The 22,453-nt window shown below is 52.9% G+C and overlaps 1 protein-coding gene and 1 long non-coding RNA gene across 3 annotated transcripts in view; both read right to left on the bottom strand.

Moving 5' to 3' along the window:
* LOC137346249 (uncharacterized) overlaps nt 1–22,453 on the bottom strand; it is a 381,277-nt gene that overhangs the window by 16,842 nt on the left and 341,982 nt on the right. The gene's annotated exons all lie outside the window — the stretch shown is intronic.
* Nucleotides 10,738–22,243, bottom strand: LOC137346325 (major histocompatibility complex class I-related gene protein-like). The gene is made up of 5 exons (XM_068009816.1): nt 22,177–22,243; nt 21,850–22,092; nt 21,049–21,321; nt 16,526–16,789; nt 10,738–11,072 (listed from the first exon to the last, which is right to left on the bottom strand). The coding sequence occupies exons 2-5, from the start codon at nt 22,058–22,060 to the stop codon at nt 10,738–10,740; spliced, it is 1,083 nt and encodes a 360-aa protein (XP_067865917.1). The 5' UTR covers nt 22,061–22,092; nt 22,177–22,243.

Genomic DNA, 22,453 nt, shown 5'->3' with positions numbered 1-22,453 from the left:
GACTCCTACCCGAATTCTCATTTAAAGATTGTACGAACAGAGTGGGCAACACCATGTGTCTTAAAGAGACAGATGTGTTGGAGGGATATTGTCAAATTCCTTTGACAACCCAAGATAAGGAAAAGTCAGCTTCTGTTACACCGATGGGTTTTCCAGTATCAAGTGATGTCACACAGGTTAAGGGGTATTCAGGAAACTTCTCAGAGAATAGTGAACCCAGTAGCGATCAGTGCTGCTGGCTGTGCAGCTCACCTGGCTGAGGTGATGGACAATAGGGACACTTGGAAGGAAAACACCAAACACCTGGGAGACTGTGTTTGGAAGGCTGAAATGGGATAATTGGGAAACTCCTTGTAAGATTTAAAGCCAAAAATGTTTTGATGGAACTTATTGCTGCAGTCTGATCATTTTAGAGAATTGTTTACATATTTTGAGGAAAAATGTTATCGCCAATGCTTTGACACGGATTTAACCATATTAGCTCATAGATGGTGATGGTATAAAGCAAATGCTGTAAATTATTAGTAGAGTGAATGGTGCGTAAATGTGGGAAAAAAATTGGTGTTTTTCCAATTTCTATTTTTTGCATTGTAATGAAATGCATTTTGGGAATGGCGTTTCATTTCGCCAAGGGCAGAGGTGTCACGGTCCTGTGTTTTTTTTTCTCCTCGGAAATATTGTGGTGCGCCTTTCAGACTGTAAGAGGAACAGTGCACCTTTAAGAGCTCTTCACAGAGGCACAGTGAGCCAGGGTGCATTCTGGTTGCCAAGCAACAGCCAGAGAGAGAGAGAAGACATGAGAGTCAATATTGCAATTTGACTTTTGAAAACTGGCTGGCAGAGACAGACTGTTTCAGCAATTGAAGGGAGGAGGAGTGCTCTCAGCCAATTTAAACTGAAGGGAAAAAAGCTGTGTTATTTCTCTCTCAAGATTCTACAAAGTCAAGATAATTAATTCCCTAAGAAAAATAAGAAAAACTTTTCTTTCTTTTAGTATCAGTATTGCTGTGTTTATGTTACAATTGCAGAACTGAACTGCTGAATTTCTATCTTTGGAAGGACCCTGTTTTCATCGGACCTTGGAAGACTGCAAGTGAACTTTGACCGTGTTGTATTAGAAGACCATTCATCAGGAACGTAACTTACAAAGACTGGTGTATTTGTTTTATTTCGGAGAAAAGCTACTTATCAAATCTACATTCTTTTAAAACTCGAACCACTGTTAATTTTTAGTATATGTATGCGAATACATGAGTTAGATTTTTAAATTAGTTATAAAGTCTTTAGATATTGGTTTATCTTAGTAGTGTTTTACTATTTGTTAAAAAAACTAAAATCTGAATTTGTTGATATCTAAAGATACCTGGTTTGGTTCGCTTCATTTAGGGGTTACTAGATTGTTCAATTTGGCTGGGTATTTTTCCCAATTTGGAAAGCTTTAAGAATTATGACGTGACCTGCGGAGTGATGAGACTGAATTAACAGTGCGTTGCTCCCACGGCAATCAGAATCACATTTTGATTGTAGGCTTTGTCCTGAGCAGTCATAACACTTACCTACAACTAAGTCAGGTCACAAGTTTCTCCTAACCATTATGGATTTGCCCACTAGGTTTCCACAGGCAATTGCTTTGAAAAAGATCACTGTGAAAGTTGTGATTAATGAGTTAATTCAGTTTTTCACTAGACATGGATTGCCAAAAGAAATTCAATCGGATCAGGGGTCAAATTTCATGTCAGGGTATTTCAAGAGATCACAGTAATTTGGGAGTGAAACAACTCAAATCGTCTGCAGTTCCAAGGTGCTTTGGAAAGGCATCACCAAACCATAAAAAGTACGATAAAGACCTAAATTTTTGCGTATCCTCATGATTGGTATAAAAGGGATATCATTTTTATTATTTGCCTCCAGGGACAATGAATCCACTGGTTTCAGTCCATCTGAATTGGTCAATGGGCATGAAGTTAGGGGTCCCCTTAAACTCATTAAGGGGAGATTTGTAGCACAGGAAGAGGAAACTACCCTCTTAGAATATGGGCTGAATTTTACACCCCAAAGAGTGGGAAGGTGTCGGGGGGCCATCACGGAGACATGGTTGAGGGAGGGGCAGGATTGGCAGCTCAATATCCCAGGATATAGAATCTTCAGGCAAGACAGAGGAGGGGGTAAAAGAGGAGGGGGCATTGCAATATTAGTTAAGGAGTCAGTTAATGCAGTAAGGAGAGATGATATCTTGGAGGGGGCATCAAATGAAGCTTTATGGGTAGAGTTTAGGAATAAAAAAGGGACAGCCACATTGCTAGGTGTTTATTATAGACCCCCAGATAGTCAGCGGGAAATTGAGGAGCAAATATGTGCACAATTTGCAGAGGTGTGTAAAAATAATAGGGTAATAATATTAGGTGATTTCAACTTTCCCAACATTAATTGGGATAGTCATCGTGTTAAGGGCTTAGATGGAATGGAGTTCTTAAAATGTATACAGGAGAACTTTTTAGCTCAATATGTAGAGGATCCAACAAGGGAGGGTGCAGTGCTGGACCTAATTCTGGGGAATGAAGCCGGACAGGTGGTTGATGTGTTGGTGGGGGTGCATTTTGGTGATAGCGACCACAACATGGTACAATTTAATCTTTTTATGGAGAAAGAAATGGACAAGTTGCAAAAAAAGGTTTTGGATTGGGGGAAGAGCGAATTTTAGTAAAATAAGGCAGGATCTGGCCAAGGTAGACTGGAAAGAGTTACTTGTCGGGAAATCTACAGAAGAACAGTGGGGTGCATTCAAAAAGGAAATGGGGAGGGTACAGGCCCAACATGTCCCTCTAGGGAAGCAACAAGACCAGAGAACCATGGATGACCAGAAACATTCAGGGTACGATGAGAAGGAAAAGTGAGGCTTTTAGCAAATACAAGGAGAGCAAATCAATGGAAGCATTAGTGGAGTACAGAAAGTGTAGGATGGAGCTTAAGAAAGCAATTAGGAGAGCAAAGAGGGGATACGAGAAAGCTCTGGCTGGTAAAAGTAGGGAAAATCCCAAGATATTCTATAAGTATATCAATGGGAAGAGGATAACCAGGGAAAGAGTAGGACCCGTTAGGGACCAAGAGGAAAATTTGTGGGTGGAGCCAGACGACATTGGTAGGGTGTTGAACGAATACTTGACATCTGTCTTCACCCAAGAGAAAGAGGATGCAGATATGGAACTTAGAGAGAGAGGCTGTGAGGTTCTTGAGCAAATTGTCATAGGGAGTGACAAGGTATTGGAGGTTTTGGCAGGCTTAAAAGTGGACAAATCTCCAGGTCCGGACGATTTGTGTCCCAGGATGCTGTGGGAGGTGAGGGTGACGATTGCAGGGGCTCTGACCCTAATTTTTAATTCCTCTCTGGCCACGGGGGAGGTGCCAGAGAGCTGGAGAATAGCTAATGAGGACCCACTATTTAAGAAAGGTTGTAGAGATAAGCCAGGGAACTATAGACCAGTGAGTCTCATGTCAGTGGTAGGGAAACTATTGGAGAAAATTCTGAAGGAGAGAATCTATCTCCACTTGGAGAGGCATAATTTGATTAGGAATAGTCAGCATGGCTTTGTCAGAGGGAGGTCATGCCCATCAAATTTGATTGAATTTTTTCAGCAGGTGACCAGGTGTGTAGATGAAGGTAGTGCAGTTGATGTAGTTTACCTGGATTTCAGCAAAGCCTTTGACAAGGTCCCACATGGGAGACTTATCAAGAAAGCAAATGCACATGGGTTACAAGGTAACTTGATAAGGTGGATTCCAAATTGGCTTAGCTGTAGGAGACAGAGAGTGATGACAGACGGCTGTTTTCGTGACTGGAAGCCAGTGTCCAGTGGCGTGACACAGGGATCTGTGCTGGGTCCCCTATTGTTTGTCATTTATATAAACAACATAGATGACTATGTGGAGGGTAGGATCAGTAAGTTCGCGGATGACACAAAGATTGGCCGAGTGGTTAACAGTGAGGTGGAGTGTCTTAGGTTACAGGAAGATATAGACAGGATGGTCACATGGGCAGAAAAGTGGCAGATGGAATTGAACGCTGAAAAGTGTGAGGTGATACACTTTGGAAGGAGTAATGTGACATGGAAGTATTCAATGAATGGCCTGACAGTGGGAAGTTCCGAGCAACAAAGGGACCTTGGCGTGTTTGTCCATAGATCTTCTGAAGGCAGAAGGGCAGTTTAATAGGGTGGTGAAAAAGGCATATGGGAAACTTGCCTTTATCAATCGAGGCATAGATTACAAAATCAGGGAGGTTATGTTGGAGTTGTATAGAACTTTGGTAAGGCCACAGCTGGAGTACTGTGTGCAATTCTGGTCGCCACATTTTCGGAAGGATATGATTGCATTGGAGGGGGTGCAGAGGCGATTCACCAGGATGGTGCCTGGGATGGAACATTTAAGTTATGAAGAGAGGTTGGATAGGCTTGGGTTGTTCACTGGGGCAGAGAAGACTGAGGGGTGACCTGATCGAGGTGTACAAGATTATGAGGGGCATGGACAGGGTGGATAGGGAGAAGCTGTTCCCCTTAGTTGAAAGGTCTGTTACGAAGGATCACAAGTTTAAGGTGAGGGGCGGGAGGTTTAAGGGGGATTTGAGGAAGAACTTTTTTACCCAGAGGGTGGTGATGGTCTGGAATGCCCTGTTCGGAGGGTGGTACCTGGATGAGCACTTGGCACGTCATAACTTTCAAGGCTATGGGCCAAGTGCTGGCAAATGGGATTAGGTAGACAGGTCAGGTGTTTTAATGCATTGGTGCAGACTCGACGGGCTGAAGGGCCTCTTCTGCACTGTATTATTCTGTAATCTGTGATTCTGTGGGACCCTTACCGACCCCCTTCCCCCTCTACCGTCACTATACACAGGGCAGTCGCGGTGAAAAAAAGCCCGCCAGCCCCGGGCCAATCAAGGCCCTTAAGTATTTTTTTATTCATTCATGGGATGTGGGCGTCGCTGGCTCGGCCCGCATTTATTGCCCATTCCTAATTGCTCTCAAGGTGGTGAACTGCCTTCTTGAACCGCTGCAGTCCATAAAAGATAGCTGTACCCACAGTGCTGTTAGGAAGGGAGTTCCAGGATTTTGACCCAGCAACAGTGAAGGAACGGCAATATAGTTCCAAGTCTGGATGGTGTGTGGCTTGGAGGGGAACTTGCAGGTGGTGGTGTTCCCATGCATTTGCTGCCCTTGTCCTTCTAGGTGGTAGAGGTCACAGGTTTGGAAGGTGCTGTCTAAGGAGCGTTGGTGCGTTGCTGCAGTGCATCTTGTAGATGGCACACACAGCTGCTGCTGTGTGTCAGTGGTGGAGGGAGTGAATGTTTGTAGATGGGGTGCCAATCAAGCGGGCTGCTTTGTCTTGGATGGTGTCGAGTTTGAGTGTTGTTGGAGCTGCACCCATCCAGGCAAGTGGAGAGTATTCCATCACACTCCTGACGTGTGCCTTGTGGATGGTGAACAGGCTTTGGTGAGTCAGGAGGTGAGTTACTCGCTGCAGAGTTCCTAGCCTCTGACATGCTCTTGCAGCCATGGTATTTATATGGCTACTCCAGTTCAGTTTCTGGTCAATGGTAACCCCCAAAATGGTGATAGTGGAGGATTCAGCGATGGTAATGCCATTGAATGTCAAGGGGAGATGGTTAGATTCTCTCCTGCCGGAGATGGTCATTACCTGGCACTTGTGTGGCACAAATGGTACTTGCTACTTATCAGCCCAAGCCTGGATATTGTCCAGGTCTTGCTGCATTTCTACACAGACTGCTTCAGTATCTGAGGAGTCGCGAATGGTGCAGAACATTGTGCAATCATCAGCGCACATCCCCACGTCATACCTTATGATTGAAGGAAGGTCATTGATGAAGCAGCTGAAGATGGTTGGGCCTAGGACACTACCCTGAGGAACTCCTGCAGTGATGTCCTGGAGCTCAGATGATTGACCTTCAACAACCACAACCATCTTCCTTTGTTAACAGCCACTTAAGGGCCTTCGCCTGCCTCCACGTGGATTTTACATGTGGCAAGCGGGCGTCCTAGACCAGAGAAAAGCCACATGACAAAAGCAGGTGGCTTTCTGATGGCCTGTGGGGGGTGGGGGTGGGGAGGCCCTCATGATCAGGCACCCTGTGCCCAATGAAAGGCCACCCCTGATGTCCCAACCAGCCCCAACCTGCCCCTCGTCCCCTCATTCAACCACCCTGGCCTCACCGGGGGCCGAACAATCACCCCGGTGTGGCAACAAAAAACTTACTTGCGTTCCAGTGTTCACCCATATCATCTTTGCGATATTAGGACAGAGATCTGCCTGTCCTCTGATTGGCCGGCAGCTCCATTAGGCGGGACTTCCTACTTCAAGTGGGTGGAAGTCCCGCCTCAAACTAATTAAAGCCCGGGGACCCGCAAAATACGGGACGGATCCCCAGGCCAGGAGGAAGTGGGTTCGCCACCGACTTTTCAGTCAGTGGACGATTCCGTCCGCCTAGGGTAAAATCCCTGCCTATGTGTCAGAATTTCAACAAAGACTCACAAAAGTTTGAGAGATGGCCAGAGAACATAAAGATTTGTCAGCAAGTGATGAAAACCCAAGCAGATAGAATAGCTGAGGCATAAAGTTTGCAGCCTGGAGACAAGCTGTTTGCTTTCAATGGTTCCCCAGGCAAAGTGAATAAAACTAGGTTCAGTGGACCTTACTTCATGAAGAGGAAACTCAATGAGGTGAACTAGTTAGTACCCCAGATAGATGGAAAGGTAAAACGGTGTGTCACATGAATATGTTGTAAAAAATACTAAGATCATGAACCTTGTCAGCCAGTAAATGAATGTCAAATGACGGAAGAGGAGGATAAGGGTAGTGTTATTTTTAATGAACTGGATGAAGGGGCAGACACTGAGAACTCTCAGATTGAACCTCCTGCGGTAAAACTGGCAAACACAGAAGTGTTAGAAAGCTTAGATACAGTTCGACACTATCTTTCCGAACAACATAAAAATGATACAGTTGAGCTGTTAAGCATTTAAAGCAGTATGTGCAGATGAACTCTGGCTATTCATGAGGTTGATGTAGGGACAGCTACACCCATTAAACAGAACCCTTATCGACTCAATCCTCATACATTGGCTCAGGCCGGACAGTAGATTCAATAAATGCTCAAGAATGATATAAATGAACCCGGTCAATGTAGCTGGAGTTCTCCAGTTGTGCTGGTACCAAAATCAGATGGTTCCAAAAGATTTTGTATTGATTATCAGAAAGTCAGTGCATAACTAAAACAGACTCTTATCCAGAACTATGACTCGAGGATAATATTGACAGAGTGGGGAATTCCATCTTTATTAACAAGATTACTTGCTGAAAAGGTTATTGGCAAATCCCCTTGACCGCCCAAGCTAAAGGTGTTTCCGTCTTTGTGACCCCAGATGGCCTATTTCAGGGTAAGGTCATGCCTTTTGGTATGAAAAATGGACTGGCCATATTTCAAAGGTTGACTAACCAGATGATTGCTGGACTGAGCAAATGCATTGTATACCTGGATGATCTGTTGGTAGACAGTGACACTTGGGAGGATCATGTTGAATGCTTAAGGTTCTGTACGACAGGTTACAGTAAGCCAATTTGGTAGTGAACTTAGCAAAGAGTAAGTTTGCCAAGGCTAAGTTTGTGGGTCAAGGTCAAGTGTTGTCTATAGAAGCTAAGCTTCAGTCGATAATAGACTTCCCAGTCCCAAGACAAAACAGAGATACTGCGATTCCTCGGGATGTGTGGGTTCTACCAGAAGTTCATTCCCAACTTCAGCACGTAGCTACCTCACTGAAGATTTTGTTTAAAATAAAGGGTGCGAAGGATCAGTGGACAGAATCCTGTCAAATAGTGTTTGAAAAGTTAAAGGCCATTTTAATAAAATGAGCCCATTCTAGTGGCACCAAATTTAGGCAAGCTCTTGAAGGTAACTATTGATGCCAGTGATGTACGAGTAGGAGCAGTGTTACTCTAGGATGACACAATTCAGCAGAGCGGTGCCTCATCAGACCCCTTTCCCATCCTGAGTGATGTGAAACAGAGCAGTGTTCTCGCACCTACACTGTTTGGGATCTTCTCACTGTTGCTCTCTCACATGTTCAAGTCTTCAGAAGAAGGAATTTTCCTCCACATAAGATCAGATGGCAGGTTGTTCAACTTTGCCCATCTTAGAGCGAAGACCAAAGTACGGAAGGTGTTCATCAGGGAACTCCTCTTTTCTGACGATGCTGCATGAACATCCCACACGAAAGACTGTCTGCACAGACTCATCGACAGGATTGCAGCTGCCTTCAATGAATTTGGCCTAACCATCAGCCTCAAGAAAATCAAAATCATGGGGCAGGACGTCAGAAATATTGGCGACCACGCTCTGGAAGTGGTTCAAGAGTTCACCTACCTAGGCTCAACATCACCAGTAAACTGTCTCTCGATGCAGAAATCAAAAAGCACATGGGAAAGACGTCTGCTGCTATGTCCAGACTGACCAAGAGGGTGTGGGAAAATGGAGCACTGACACGGAACACAAAAGTCCGAGTGTTTCAAGCCTGCGTCTCAGTACCTTGCTCAACGGCAGCGAGGCCTGGACAACGTATGTCAGCCAAGAGTGACGTCTCAACACATTCCATCTATGCTGTCTCCGGAGAATTCTTGGCATCAGAAAGTAGGACCGTATCACCAATGCAGAAGTCCTTGAGGCAGCCAACATCCCCAGCACGTACGCCATACTGAGCCAGCAGCACTCGAGATGGCTTGGACATGTGAGCCGCATGGAAGATGGCAGGATCCCCAAGGATGCATTATACAGTGAGCTAGTCACTGGTATCAGACCCAACTGCCATCCATGTCTCCGCTTTAAAGACCTCGACAAATGTGACATGAAGTCCTGCGACACTGACCACAAGGCGGGGCTAAAGAGAGGCGAGTCGAAGAGACTTAGCAGTTGGCAGGAAAAGAGACAGAAAGTGCAAGGAGAGAGCCAACTGTATAACAGCCCCAACAACCAATTTTATCTGCAGCGCCTGTGGAAGAGTCTGTCACTCTAGAATTGGCCTTCATAGCCACTCCAGGCACTGCTCCACAAACCACTGACCACCTCTAGGTGCTTACCCATTGTCTCTCGAGATAAGGAGGCCAAAGTAGATGATGCAGGAGTAGGAGCAGTGTTACTCCAGGATGACGATACTGGTATTGAAAGACCATTTATTTCTCTAGAAAACTCACCACGTACCAGAAGTACTCCACTATTGGAAAGGGAGCTTTAGGTCTCATACTGGCTCTTCAACAATCTGAAGTAGAGGCCTGCTCGGGTCAGGAAAAAAGAACCCGACCGAACCACAGCAGACACGAGACCGACCCGGCTCTAGTCCCTCCCATTTTGCCCCGAGCCTGACCCGACCCGAGCATCCGTTTACTTACCTTCCTGACACCAAACCCGCAAGAAGCTGCAGCACACACATGATGACATTATAGTGATGTCACTCGTTCACTGCATGGACTCAGTTTCGTCCCAGAGTCCAGGCTCAGATAAGTTTTTTTTTAATTTCAACACATCCCAGCAGAGCACTAACCGTGTGCGTCCGGCCCAATCCGACCCGAGCCAAAAGCTGTTCCTTCACTGTCGTTGGGTCAAAATCCTGGAACTCCCTTCCTAACAGCACTGTGGGTGTACCTACCCCACATGGACTGCAGCGGTTCAAGAAGGCAGCTCACCACCACCTTCTCAAGGGCAATTAGGGATGGGCAATAAATGCTGGCCTGGCCAGCGACGCCCACATCCCGTGAATGAATTAAAAAAAAAATCCTTTGATCCCTTTAAACCCAAGAGCTTTTCTCATTCCTTCTTGAAAACATAGTGTTTTGGCCTCAACTGCTTTCTGTGGTAGCGAATTCCACAGGCTCACCACTCTCTGGGTGAAGAAATTTCTCCTCATCTCAGTCCTGAAAGGTTTACCTCGCATCCTTAGACTATGACCCCTGGTTCTGGACTCCCCCATCATCGGGAACATCCTTCCTGCATCTACCCTGTCAAGTCCTGTTAGAATTTTATAGGTTTCTATGAGATCCCCCCCTCACTCTTCTGAACTCCAGCGAATATAATCCTCGAGAAATTTAAAACCAAGAATACCAGATTATTTCAGTGGAGTTTAATCCTGCAACAATTTACCCTAAACATTGTACATGTTACAGGAAAGAGCAATGTAACTGGTGATACTCCAGTCAGAATTTAAGGAAAAGGTATAATGGAGGAAAGTAACTCAGATATAAAATATTGTTACCTGTATAAAGTATTAATAGAAATATTTACAATGCTATATGCTGATAATGTTGAGAAATCATTACTACAGCAATTAGTTTTCTATTTTTGGGAGAGATATTGTGAACACTAGACTTTGTAACATGATTAAGTTTTTTAAAAATTGGAATTTTCCAAATTTTAAGATGGAGTCAGAAGTCAGGTGACCTCACATCAACACTGCTTAAAGACAGGGATCTTGGTTACCAGGACAACAAAAAAATCAGATCAAAGACCTTTCTGAAAAACAAAGATTGCAGGGGGTATAACACCTGAAGAACAATGGGTTTCACCCTCCCAGACTTTCAGATCATAAACAAGAAGCCAGTGACTCTGAATGTAAACAATGGAAAGCCTGGGTGGCTCTGCTGCAGCCAGACTTGTGGACTTTGCATATTCTAAGAGACGACTGGCTATTGACTATTGATTCCAGATAAATTCAACAGATCTTCTGAAGGCAGGCAGTAAGGAAGACGACCAACGGTGACAGCCTCAGAAGGAGAAACAGAGAGAACATCTGCTCTCAGAAGACTGATACAGTGAAAGGCTGCGAAGAATTGAAGCCATTTTGAAAGCTGAGGTTTGCAGAGAAGTAAAAGACCAATATGATCACCAGAAATCGCCTTATTCACAGATGTCCAGGTGGAAAGTGCTCGGAAGAAGTGAGCAAAGAGGACATTGACTTTGAGAAAGGTCTGGGAGATCCAATCCATTGCAACAGGCAGGAGTTTTAGCTGCACACATTTCACTGTCAAGGAGGGCTGCGTAATGTACAAGTGTGGTGTGAGGTTTTCAAATATTTTAATAAGTGAAGAAAATACCTTTATCTGTAATTTGGGATATCAGCTACTTACAAAATATTGTTTGGTTAATGGGGATTTCTTTTAAGTTTGGTGTGATAATAAAAGTCTTCTGCTGAACAGCAGTGAAGACTGCTTAGGTGTGACTTCCCTCAAATTCACTCGTAAGGGTATACTTCAAATCAGTGGTTCAGATTGGAACTGAGAAGAGCTGATATCATATCAGTTGATGGTGTTTTTCTTTTTTTTTCTTTTGGGCCTCCTTATCTCGAGAGACAATGGATACGCGCCTGGAGGTGGTCAGTGGTTTGTGAAGCAGCGCCTGGAGTGGCTATAAAGGCCAATTCTGGAGTGACAGGCTCTTCCACAGGTGCTGCAGAGAAATTTGTTTGTCGGGGCTGTTGCACAGTTGGCTCTCCCCTTGCGCCTCTGTCTTTTTTCCTGCCAACTACTAAGTCTCTTCGACTCGCCACAATTTAGCCCTGTCTTTATGGCTGCCCGCCAGCTCTGGCGAATGCTGGCAACTGACTCCCACAACTTGTGATCAATGTCACACGATTTCATGTCGCGTTTGCAGACGCCTTTATAGCGGAGACATGGACGGCCGGTGGGTCTGATACCAGTGGCGAGCTCGCTGTACAATGTGTCTTTGGGGATCTTGCCATCTTCCATGCGGCTCACATGGTCAAGCCATCTCAAGCGCCGCTGACTCAGTAGTGTGTATAAGCTGGGGGTGTTGGCCGCTTCAAGGACTTCTGTGTTGGAGATATAGTCCTGCCACCTGATGCCAAGTATTCTCCGAAGGCAGCGAAGATGGAATGAATTGAGACGTCACTCTTGGCTGGCATACGTTGTCCAGGCCTCGCTGCCGTAGAGCAAGGTACTGAGGACACAGGCCTGATACACTCGGACTTTTGTGTTCCGTGTCAGTGCGCCATTTTCCCACACTCTCTTGGCCAGTCTGGACATAGCAGTGGAAGCCTTACCCATGCGCTTGTTGATTTCTGCATCTAGAGACAGGTTACTGGTGATAGTTGAGCCTAGGTAGGTGAACTCTTGAACCACTTCCAGAGCGTGGTCGCCAATATTGATGGATGGAGCATTTCTGACGTCCTGCCCCATGATGTTCGTTTTCTTGAGGCTGATGGTTAGGCCAAATTCATTGCAGGCAGACGCAAACCTGTCGATGAGACTCTGCAGGCACTCTTCAGTGTGAGATGTTAAAGCAGCATCGTCAGCAAAGAGGAGTTCTCTGATGAGGACTTTCCGTACTTTGGACTTCGCTCTTAGATGGGCAAGGTTGAACAACCTGCCCCCTGATCTTGTGTGGAGGAAAATTCCTTCTTCAGAGGATTTGAACGCATGTGAAAGCAGCAGGGAGAAGAAAATCCCAAAAAGTGTGGGTGCGAGAACACAGCCCTGTTTCACACCACTCAGGATAGGAAAGGGCTCTGATGAGGAGCCACCATGTTGAATTGTGCCTTTCATATTGTCATGGAATGAGGTGATGATACTTAGTAGCTTTGGTGGACATCCGATCTTTTCTAGTAGTCTGAAGAGACCACGTCTGCTGATGAGGTCAAAGGCTTTGGTGAGATCAATGAAAGCAATGTAGAGGGGCATCTGTTGTTCACGGCATTTCTCCTGTATCTGATGAAGGGAGAACAGCATGTCAATGGTCGATCTCTCTGCACGAAAGCCACACTGTGCCTCAGGGTAGACGCGCTCGGCCAGCTTCTGGAGCCTGTTCAGAGCGACTCGAGCAAAGACTTTCCCCACTATGCTGAGCAGGGAGATTCCACGGTAGTTGTTGCAGTCACCGCGGTCACCTTTGTTTTTATAGAGGCTGATGATGTTGGCATCGCGCATGTCCTGGGGTACTGCTCCCTCGTCCCAGCACAGGCATAGCAGTTCATGTAGTGCTGAGAGTATAGCAGGCTTAGCACTCTTGATTATTTAAAGGGGTAATGCTGTCCTTCCCAGGGGCTTTTCCGCTGGCTAGGGAATCAATGGCATCACTGAGTTCCGATTTGGTTGGCTGTATGTCCAGCTCATCCATGACTGGTAGAGGCTGGGCTGCATTGAGGGCAGTCTCAGTGACAGCATTCTCCCTGGAGTACAGTTCTAGGTAGTGCTCAACCCAGCGGTCCATCTGTTTGCGTTGGTCAGTGATTATGTCCCCCGATTTAGATTTGAGGGGGGCTATCTTCTTGATGGTTGGCCCAAGAGCTCTCTTCATGCCATCATACATTCTTCTGATGTTTCCGGTGTCTGAGGCCAGCTGAATATGACTGCATAGGTGTTGCCAGTAGTCGTTTGCGCAACGCCTAGCTGTTCTTTGTGCAGTACTTCTGGCTGCTTTAAGTGCTGCGGATGTTAAATCGCTGGGGGCTTTCTTGTAGTTCAACAGTGCAATGCGCTTAGCGGCTATGACAGGTTCCAGCTCTTCATTATGAGATTGAAACCAGTCTGCATTTCTCTTCGCACTTTTGCCGTAGGTGGTCAAAGCTGACTCATAGATGGCGTCTCTGATGTGGGCCCACTTGGTCTCAGCATCCCCTGTGGGAGTGTTTGGAAGGGCTGTTACAAGTGAATTTAGAAATTTTTGTAACAGCTGTGGGTGAGAAATTCTGCTCGTGTTGATGCGCGGGTGGCCCTTCTGCTTGGAATGATGCAACTTCTTTGGTCTGAGTCTAACCTTGCTGCACACCAGGGAGTGGTCGGTGTCGCAGTCCGCACTGTGGAAGCTGCGTGTGATTTGAACACTGTTTAAGGCGGCTCGCCTTGTGACAATGAGGTCTAGCTGGTGCCAATGACGTGATCTTGGGTGCCTCCATGAAACCTGGTGACAGGGTTTAGTGTGAAAGAACGAGTTGGTGATGCAGAGGTTATGATAGGTACACAACTCAAGCAGTCTCTGCCCGTTCTCATTCATCCTTCCAACGCCATAGCGCCCAAGGCAGGAGGGCCATGAGTCATGGTCGGCCCCAACCCTGGTATTAAAGTCCCCCAGCAGGAATAGGTGTTCGGTGTTGGGGATGCTGCTAATGATGTTATGGAGTTGTTCATAGAACTGGTCTTAAGCTTCAGGTGGGGAGCAGAGTGTTGGAGCATAGATGCTGAGTAGGTGTACTGGACCAGAGGTGGTGAGCAGTCGGATGGACAGTATGCGTTCCGAGCCATTTGAGGGAGGCTCTATCATGCTGAGCAAGGAGTTTCTGATGGCGAAGCCCACTCCATGCTGTCTTGGTTCTTCAGGATCCCTGCCCTGCCAGAAGAAGGTGTAGTCTTGCTCTGCTAGAGAGCCACTCGCGGGGAAGCGAGTCTCCTGAAGTGCTGCAATGTCCACATTGAATCTACTGAGCTCGTTGTTAATGATGGCGGTCTTCCGAGAATCGTTGATTTGTGTAAGGTCTTCCGACAGGCCAGGACACATAGTTCTGACGTTCCAGCTTGCAAAGCGAAGGCTGGTACGTTCTTTCCTTTTTTCATGTTGTTTGGTGCGGTGCATCAGTCCACCTTTCGGGCAATGACCCTGAGCTCCAAGCACCCATTGAAGCAGGCAGACTGTGGCGGGACAGAACCTTATTGACCGGGGGCTGCCCGGTTTGAGGCGGACGGTAGCTGTCCAGTGAGGTGCAATGACTTCTCCCACCGACAAAGGCAACCCGTGGCGCCCAGTTTCTACGCCAATTTATCTGGACTTATAACCCGTAACTGCTGCCTTCCGTGTTGTTTTAGTCGCTGTGAGGCAACTATGGAGTGACCTCTCCATGGCGCATGCCTGGGCAAATTTATGGAGGTTGAGAGTTGCCCAGTCGTCAAAACCCCCCTCTCGGCCTTTCTGGTGGGGTCCAAAGGAGTGCAGAGCATGACGTTTGGCACCAGTATGGCTGCAGGAACTGCCGGAAACATGCCAAAGGTGACACATGACTGCCTATGGAGTTCCGCTCCGGATTTTCTGTTAGGGTTTACTCCCTTAGCCTTGGTCTCTCCCGAGACGCCCACAAGGCAGTGGGGTTGTTGGGGCCCCTACACAGGTGTAGGATGGTGCCGGTGGGTGGGGGGGGGGGGGGGGTTGCGGGGGGAAGGGGGTGAAGATGGTGCGAGGGGGGGGCGGGCTGGGACGGGGTTGTGAGGGGGTGAGCTGAGAGGGTGGAGCAGGGAAGTGGAAGGGGGGTGGAAGGGGGGTAAAAAGGGGGGGAGGGGGGGCGGAAGCTGGTGCAGGTAATAAGCCATTTCCTCAGTGCCCACCATCGACGTCCGGAAAGCTCATCCACGTCCTTCGGGAGGTGAAGCATCATTTGGCAGACTTAGAGCCAAAAGGACCAGGAAGATCCCCAATATATCTTTTTGATCTGTGATCTGATCTCATTGGAATGGTGATGAGTGTGCTAGTTATCTTGACTTCCTTGAATTATGAAGCTGGGGGAGAAAGTCTATCAGGATTTCCATTCCCAATTACTATTATGTCTGGGAAATGGATGTGTATTACACCACCATGGCTGCAGAGTATACTATCTACGTGATGCACTGCAGCAGCACACTGAAGCTACGTCTACAGCTCGTACCAAAGTCTCAACCTCCACTACCGAGAAGGATAAGGGCAGTAGGTACATAGGAACACAATCACCTCCAAAGTTCCCCTCCAAGTTACAAACTATCCTGATTTGGATTGCATTGCCATCCGTTAGTCCAGGAACTCGCTCCCTAATAGCACTGGTGGAGCACATTCAGCACATGGATTGCAGTAGTTCAAGATGGCAACCAATCACCACCTCAGAGCAACTCAGAGGTGGCAATTAATATGGTCTTGCCAGGTGTACTTGCAGCTTGAATTAATTTTTAAATTATTCACCCTTATTTTGTACAGCAGTGGTTAGCACAGCAGCCTCACAGCTCCAGCGACCCAGGTTCGATTCTGGATACTGCCTGTGTGGAGTTTGTAAGTTCTCCGTGACGGTGTGGGTTTCCGCCGGGTGCTCCGGTTTCCTCCCACAGCCAACGACTTGCATGTTGATAGGTAAATTGGCCATTGTAAATTGCCCCTAGTGTGGGGAGGTGGTAGGAGAATTGCGGGAAGGTGGGGATGTGGTAGGGAATATGGGATTAATGTGGGATTAGTATAAATGGGTGGTTGATGGTCGGCACAGACTCGGTGGGCCGAAGGGCCTGTTTCAGTGCTGTATCTCTAAACTAAACGTTAAATTTTGTGGTGTATTTCTTGAAATTGCTCTGGGAAGATCATATCTTGTGTTTTACCATAAACGGTCTCACTGAGGTGGAAACACTGTGTATCCTGGGCCTCAGCCTGTCCCGGGTTGGTAGCTCAGCACTAACCCTCCCTCCGATGCTCCAGCTCCGAGGCTGGGTTCCCTCTAACAGTGAGAGACAGTCTTACCGTAAATCATCACCATCGTCTCCGTCAGCCCGCTGTGCTCCACCCGACAGGAATACTCAGCCTGGTCTTCCGGATCAAACTCTATCCATTTCCGGATCTGGTAGGTTCTGTCGTGATTGGGTAAAATCCCAGAGGACAGGGTCTCATCGATCATCACTCCATCTCTCCACAGAGTCACCTCGATGGCCTGAGGGTAAAACCCAGTGACGACACAGGACAGCCGGTTAGAACCACCCGGACGGGTAAAGGACACGACGGGAGTCACTGAGAGAGAGAAAAAAAGAGGAATCAGTACAAGAACCTTGAGGTACTGTGCCCCGGCTCCCCATTCACCGACCCTCGCCCCCCACCTTCCCTCACTCCCTCGCCGACCCTCGCCCCCCCCCACCTCCCCTCACTCCCTCGCCACCCACCTCCCCCTCACTCCCTCGCCGACCCCCAGCCCCCAATGCCCCACATTCCCTCGCCGACGCTCGGCCCCCGCCTCCCCTCACTCCCTCGCCCCCCGACTCCCCTCACTACCTCGTCGACCCTCGCGCCCCACCTCCCCTCGCCGACACTCGCGCCCCCACCTCCCCTCGCTCCCTCGCTGACCCTCGCCCCACCACCACCCCTCGCTCCCTCGCTGACCCTCGCCCAACCACCTCCCCTCGCTCCCTCACCCCTCCACCCCCTCCCCTCGCCTCCCCTCACTCCCTCGCCCCCCCACCACCTCCCCTCACTCCCTCGCCCCCCTCATCACCTCCCCTCGTACCCTCGCGCCCCCCCACCACCTCCCCTCGCCCCCTCGCCTCCCCTCACTCCCTCGCCCCCCCACCACCTCCCCTCACTCCCTCGCCGACGCTCAGCCCCTCATCCCCTCGCACCCTCGCCCCCCCACCACCTCCCCTCGCTCCCTCGCCCCCCCACCACCCCCCCTCGCTCCCTCGCCCCCCCACCACCCCTCGCTCCCTCGCCCCCCCACCACCACCCCTCGCCCTCCTCATCCACATCCCCTCGTACCCTCGCGCACCCCCACCACCTCCCCTCGCTCCCCCCCACATCCTCCCCTCGCTCCCTCCCCCCCCACTTCCTTCCCTCGCTCCCTCCCCCCCCACATCCTTCCCTCGTGCCCCCCACCTCCCCTCACCCCCTCTCCTCCCCTCGCCCCACCTCCCCTCGCCCCCCCCACCACCTCCCCTCGCTCCCTCGCCGACCATCGCCCCACCACCACCCCTCGCTCCCTCGCCGACCATCGCCCCCACCACCTCCCCTCCCTCACACGCCCCCACCACCCCTCACTCCCACGCCGCCCCTCACTCCCTCGTCGCCCTCACTCTCTCGCCCCCCCCACCGACCCTCACTCCCTCGCATCCCCACCGCCCCTCACTCCCTCGCATCCCCACCGCCCCTCACTCCCTCACCGACCCTCAACCCCACAAACCCTCGCCCCCGCCACCTCCACTCACTCACTCGCCCCACCATCTCCCCTCACTCCCTCGCCCCCACCATTTCCCCTCACTCCCTCGCCCCCACCATTTCCCCTCACTCCCTCGCCCCCACCATTTCCCCTCACTCCCTCGCCCCCACCATTTCCCCTCACTCCCTCGCCCCCACCATTTCCCCTCACTCCCTCGCCCCCACCATTTCCCCTCACTCCCTCGCCCCCACCATTTCCCCTCACTCCCTCGCCCCCACCATTTCCCCTCACTCCCTCGCCCCCACCATTTCCCCTCACTCCCTCGCCCCCACCATTTCCCCTCACTCCCTCGCCCCCACCATTTCCCCTCGCTCCCTCGCCCCCACCATTTCCCCTCGCTCCCTCGCCCCCACCATTTCCCCTCGCTCCCTCGCCCACCTCCCCTCGCTCCCTCGCCCACCCCACCTCCCCTCGCACCCTCGCCCCCACCACCTCCCCTCACTCCCACCACCTCCCCTCACTCCCTCGCCCCCACCGCCTCCCCCCGGTCCCTCGCCCCCACCGCCTCCCCCCGGTCCCTCGCCCCCACCGCCTCCCCCCGGTCCCACCTCCCTTCGCACCCTCGCCCCCACCACTTCACCTCGCTCCCTCGCCCCCACCACTTCCCCTCGCTCCCTCGCCCCCACCACTTCCCCTCGCTCCCTCGCCCCCACCACTTCCCCTCGCTCCCACCACTTCCCCTCGCTCCCTCGCCCCCACCACTTCCCCTCGCTCCCTCGCCCCCCCCCCACCTCCCCCCGCTCCCTCGACCCCCCCCCCACCTCCCCCCCGCTCCCTCGACCCGCCCCACCTCCCCCCCGCTCCCTCGACCCCCCCCACCTCCCCCCGCTCCCTCGACCCCCCCCCACCACCTCCCCCCGCTCCCTCGACCCCCCCCACCTCCCCCCGCTCCCTCGACCCCCCCCCACCACCTCCCCCCGCTCCCTCGACCCCCCCCACCTCCCCCCGCTCCCTCGACCCCCCCCCACCACCTCCCCCCGCTCCCTCGACCCCCCCCCACTCCCTCGACCCCCCCCCACCACCTCCCCCCGCTCCCTCGACCCCCCCCCCACCACCTCCCCCCGCTCCCTCGACCCCCCCCCCACCACCTCCCCCCGCTCCCTCGACCCCCCCCCACCACCTCCCCCCGCTCCCTCGACCCCCCCCACCACCTCCCCCCGCTCCCTCGACCCCCCCCCACCACCTCCCCCCGCTCCCTCGACCCCCCCCCACCACCTCCCCCCGCTCCCTCGACCCCCCCCCACCACCTCCCCCCGCTCCCTCGACCCCCCCCCCACCACCTCCCCCCGCTCCCTCGACCCCCCCCCCACCACCTCCCCCCGCTCCCTCGACCCCCCCCCCACCACCTCCCCCCGCTCCCTCGACCCCCCCCCCACCACCTCCCCCCACTCCCTCGACCCCCCCCCCACCACCTCCCCCCACTCCCTCGACCCCCCCCACCACCTCCCCCCCACTCCCTCGCACCCCCCCCACCACCTCCCCCCACTCCCTCGCACCCCCCCCACCACCTCCCCCCACTCCCTCGCACCCCCCCCCACCACCTCCCCCCACTCCCTCGCACCCCCCCCAACCACCTCCCCCCACTCCCTCGCACCCCCCCCAACCACCTCCCCCCACTCACTCGCACCCCCCCCACCCGCCTCCCCCCACTCACTCGCACCCCCCCCACCCGCCTCCCCCCACTCCCTCGCCCCCCCCACCGCCTCCCCCCACTCCCTCGCCCCCCCCACCGCCTCCCCCCACTCCCTCGCCCCCCCCAAAGCCTCCCCCCACTCCCTCGCCCCCCCCACCGCCTCCCCCCCACTCCCTCGCCCCCCCCCACCGCCTCCCCCCCACTCCCTCGCCCCCCCCACCGCCTCCCCCCCACTCCCTCGCCCCCCCACCGCCTCCCCCCCACTCCCTCGCCCCCCCACCGCCTCCCCCCCACTCCCTCGCCTCCCCCCCACCGCCTCCCCCCACTCCCTCCCCCCCCACCGCCTCCCCACACTCCCTCCCCCCCCCCACCGCCTCCCCACACTCCCTCCCCCCCCCCACCGCCTCCCCACACTCCCTCCCCCCCCCACTCTCCCTCCCCCCCCCACCGCCTCCCCACACTCCCTCCCCCCCCACCGCCTCCCCCCACTCCCTCCCCCCCCACCGCCTCCCCCCACTCCCTCCCCCCCCCACCGCCTCCCCACACTCCCTCCCCCCCCACTCTCCCTCCTCCCCCCACCGCCTCCCCACACTCCCTCCCCCCCCACCGCCTCCCCCCACTCCCTCCCCCCCCACTGCCTCCCCCCACTCCCTCCCCCCCCCACCGCCTCCCCCCCACCACACTCCCTCGCCCCCACCCCCACGCCCCCCCCATCGCCTCCCCCCACTCCCTCCCCCCCACCACACTCCCTCGCCCCCACCCCCACACCCCCCCCATCGCCTCCCCCCACTCCCTCCCCCCCACCACACTCCCTCGCCCCCACCCCCACACCCCCCCCATCGCCTCCCCCCACTCCCTCCCCCCCACCACACTCCCTCGCCCCCACCCCCACACCCCCCCCATCGCCTCCCCCCACTCCCTCCCCCCCACCACACTCCCTCGCCCCCACCCCCACACCCCCCCCATCGCCTCCCCCCACTCCCTCCCCCCCACCACACTCCCTCGCCCCCACCCCCACGCCCCCCCCATCGCCTCCCCCCACTCCCTCCCCCCCACCACACTCCCTCGCCCCCACCCCCACACCCCCCCCATCGCCTCCCCCCACTCCCTCCCCCCCACCACACTCCCTCGCCCCCACCCCCACGCCCCCCCCATCGCCTCCCCCCACTCCCTCGCCCCCCCCACCGCCTCCCCCCACTCCCTCCCCCCACTCCCTTGCCCCACCCCCACCCCCTACTCCCTCGCCCCACCCCCACCGCCTCCTCCCACTTCCTCGCCCCACCCCCACCGCCTCCCCCCACTCCCTCGCCCCCCCCACCGCCTCCCCCCACTCCCTCGGCCACCACCTCCCCTCACTCCCTCGGCCACCACCTCCCCTCACTCCCTCGGCCACCACCTCCCCTCACTCCCTCGGCCACCACCTCCACTCACCAACACTCAGTTCTCGCTGTCCGTACTGCAGAAATTTCTTCAGCCATTCAAAACACATAACCTCCAGGCTGTGTTTGCATTGCAGTTTGTCAGCGCTGTTCTGGTTGCACTTGCTTTGGATGCCCTTCCCCCAATGGACCGGAGTCTCCCACACTACGTGATCCTTGTCAAATGTCATGAATTCTCGTCCGTCCCATCTCGTCTGAGCAAACGCAGTCCTGGTCCCATCATCCCGCAGCTCACAGCCGAGTTGCATCTGGTACGTGTGGATCCCTGTCAATCAGGCGCACACAGCCAATAAAGCAGATCCGCCTGGGAGGCCACGCCCACTACCTAACAACCAATCAAAAGCGGTCCCACCGGGAGACCCCGCCCACTACCTCACAGCCAATCAAACTCGTCTCAGTGGGAGACCCCGCCCACTACCTCAGCCAATGAAAACTGGCCTCACTGGGAGACCACGCCCACACTGCCTGTCCCACATCTCCTGGGGAGCTGCGGCTATTTAAAGGGCCCCTTTGTATTTTAAGGACATCGCGTTTGCCAGTCTTTGGATAAATGTTCATGAAGTGATGTGAGGCCGCTCGCTTTGACTGCCGGCTCTGCTCTGCTCTGCTCTGGGAGACGGAGCCATTGCCCCATCCCCGCTCGCTTTGACTGCCGGCTCTGCTCTGCTCTGGGAGACGGAGCCACGTTTCTTGTTATCCTGGCTCCCGCACTATTCCCGACTTTTCCCCATCCCCGCCCGGATCCCTCATCCCACAGAAAGAGGCAGAGTGAGGCGGAAGGGTGAAGACTCACCTTCCGACTGGTTGGACTGGGATGTGAGTATTGGAAGGTAGATTTTAGAATGCAGCTCCTGCCTCTGCATCCAGGACTCAGGCCCCTCGCTTTCCAACATCCACTGCTCCCGGGGAATCAACTGCTTCCGATCGCTGTCGTACATAACAAACTGGACATCGTCAACAGAACCAACACCCACAAACTCCGGGAAACCGGGAATCGGAGTCATGCGGGTAGCGAAATACCGGAGAGAGTGAGAGCCTGAAAAACAAAGAGAAACATCAGGACACAAACCCCAAAACACCAATATAAGAAATTGTAGTTTTAAGGATATTATTAAATTACTAGAAATCTTTTGGGCCTCCTTATCTCGAGAGACAATGGATACGCGCCTGGAGGTGGTCAGTGGTTTGTGAAGCAGCGCCTGGAGTGGCTATAAAGGCCAATTCTGGAGTGACAGGCTCTTCCACAGGTGCTGCAGAGAAATTTGTTTGTTGGGGCTGTTGCACAGTTGGCTCTCCCCTTGCGCCTCTGTCTTTTTTCCTGCCAACTACTAAGTCTCTTCGACTCGCCACAATTTAGCCCTGTCAATTTAGTTGTAGGAGAAATGCTGGGACTTTGT

This window comes from Heterodontus francisci, chromosome 29 (assembly GCF_036365525.1).
Source record: "Heterodontus francisci isolate sHetFra1 chromosome 29, sHetFra1.hap1, whole genome shotgun sequence".
NCBI lineage: Eukaryota > Metazoa > Chordata > Chondrichthyes > Heterodontiformes > Heterodontidae > Heterodontus > Heterodontus francisci.
This window is presented reverse-complemented; position numbering and strand designations above follow the sequence as displayed.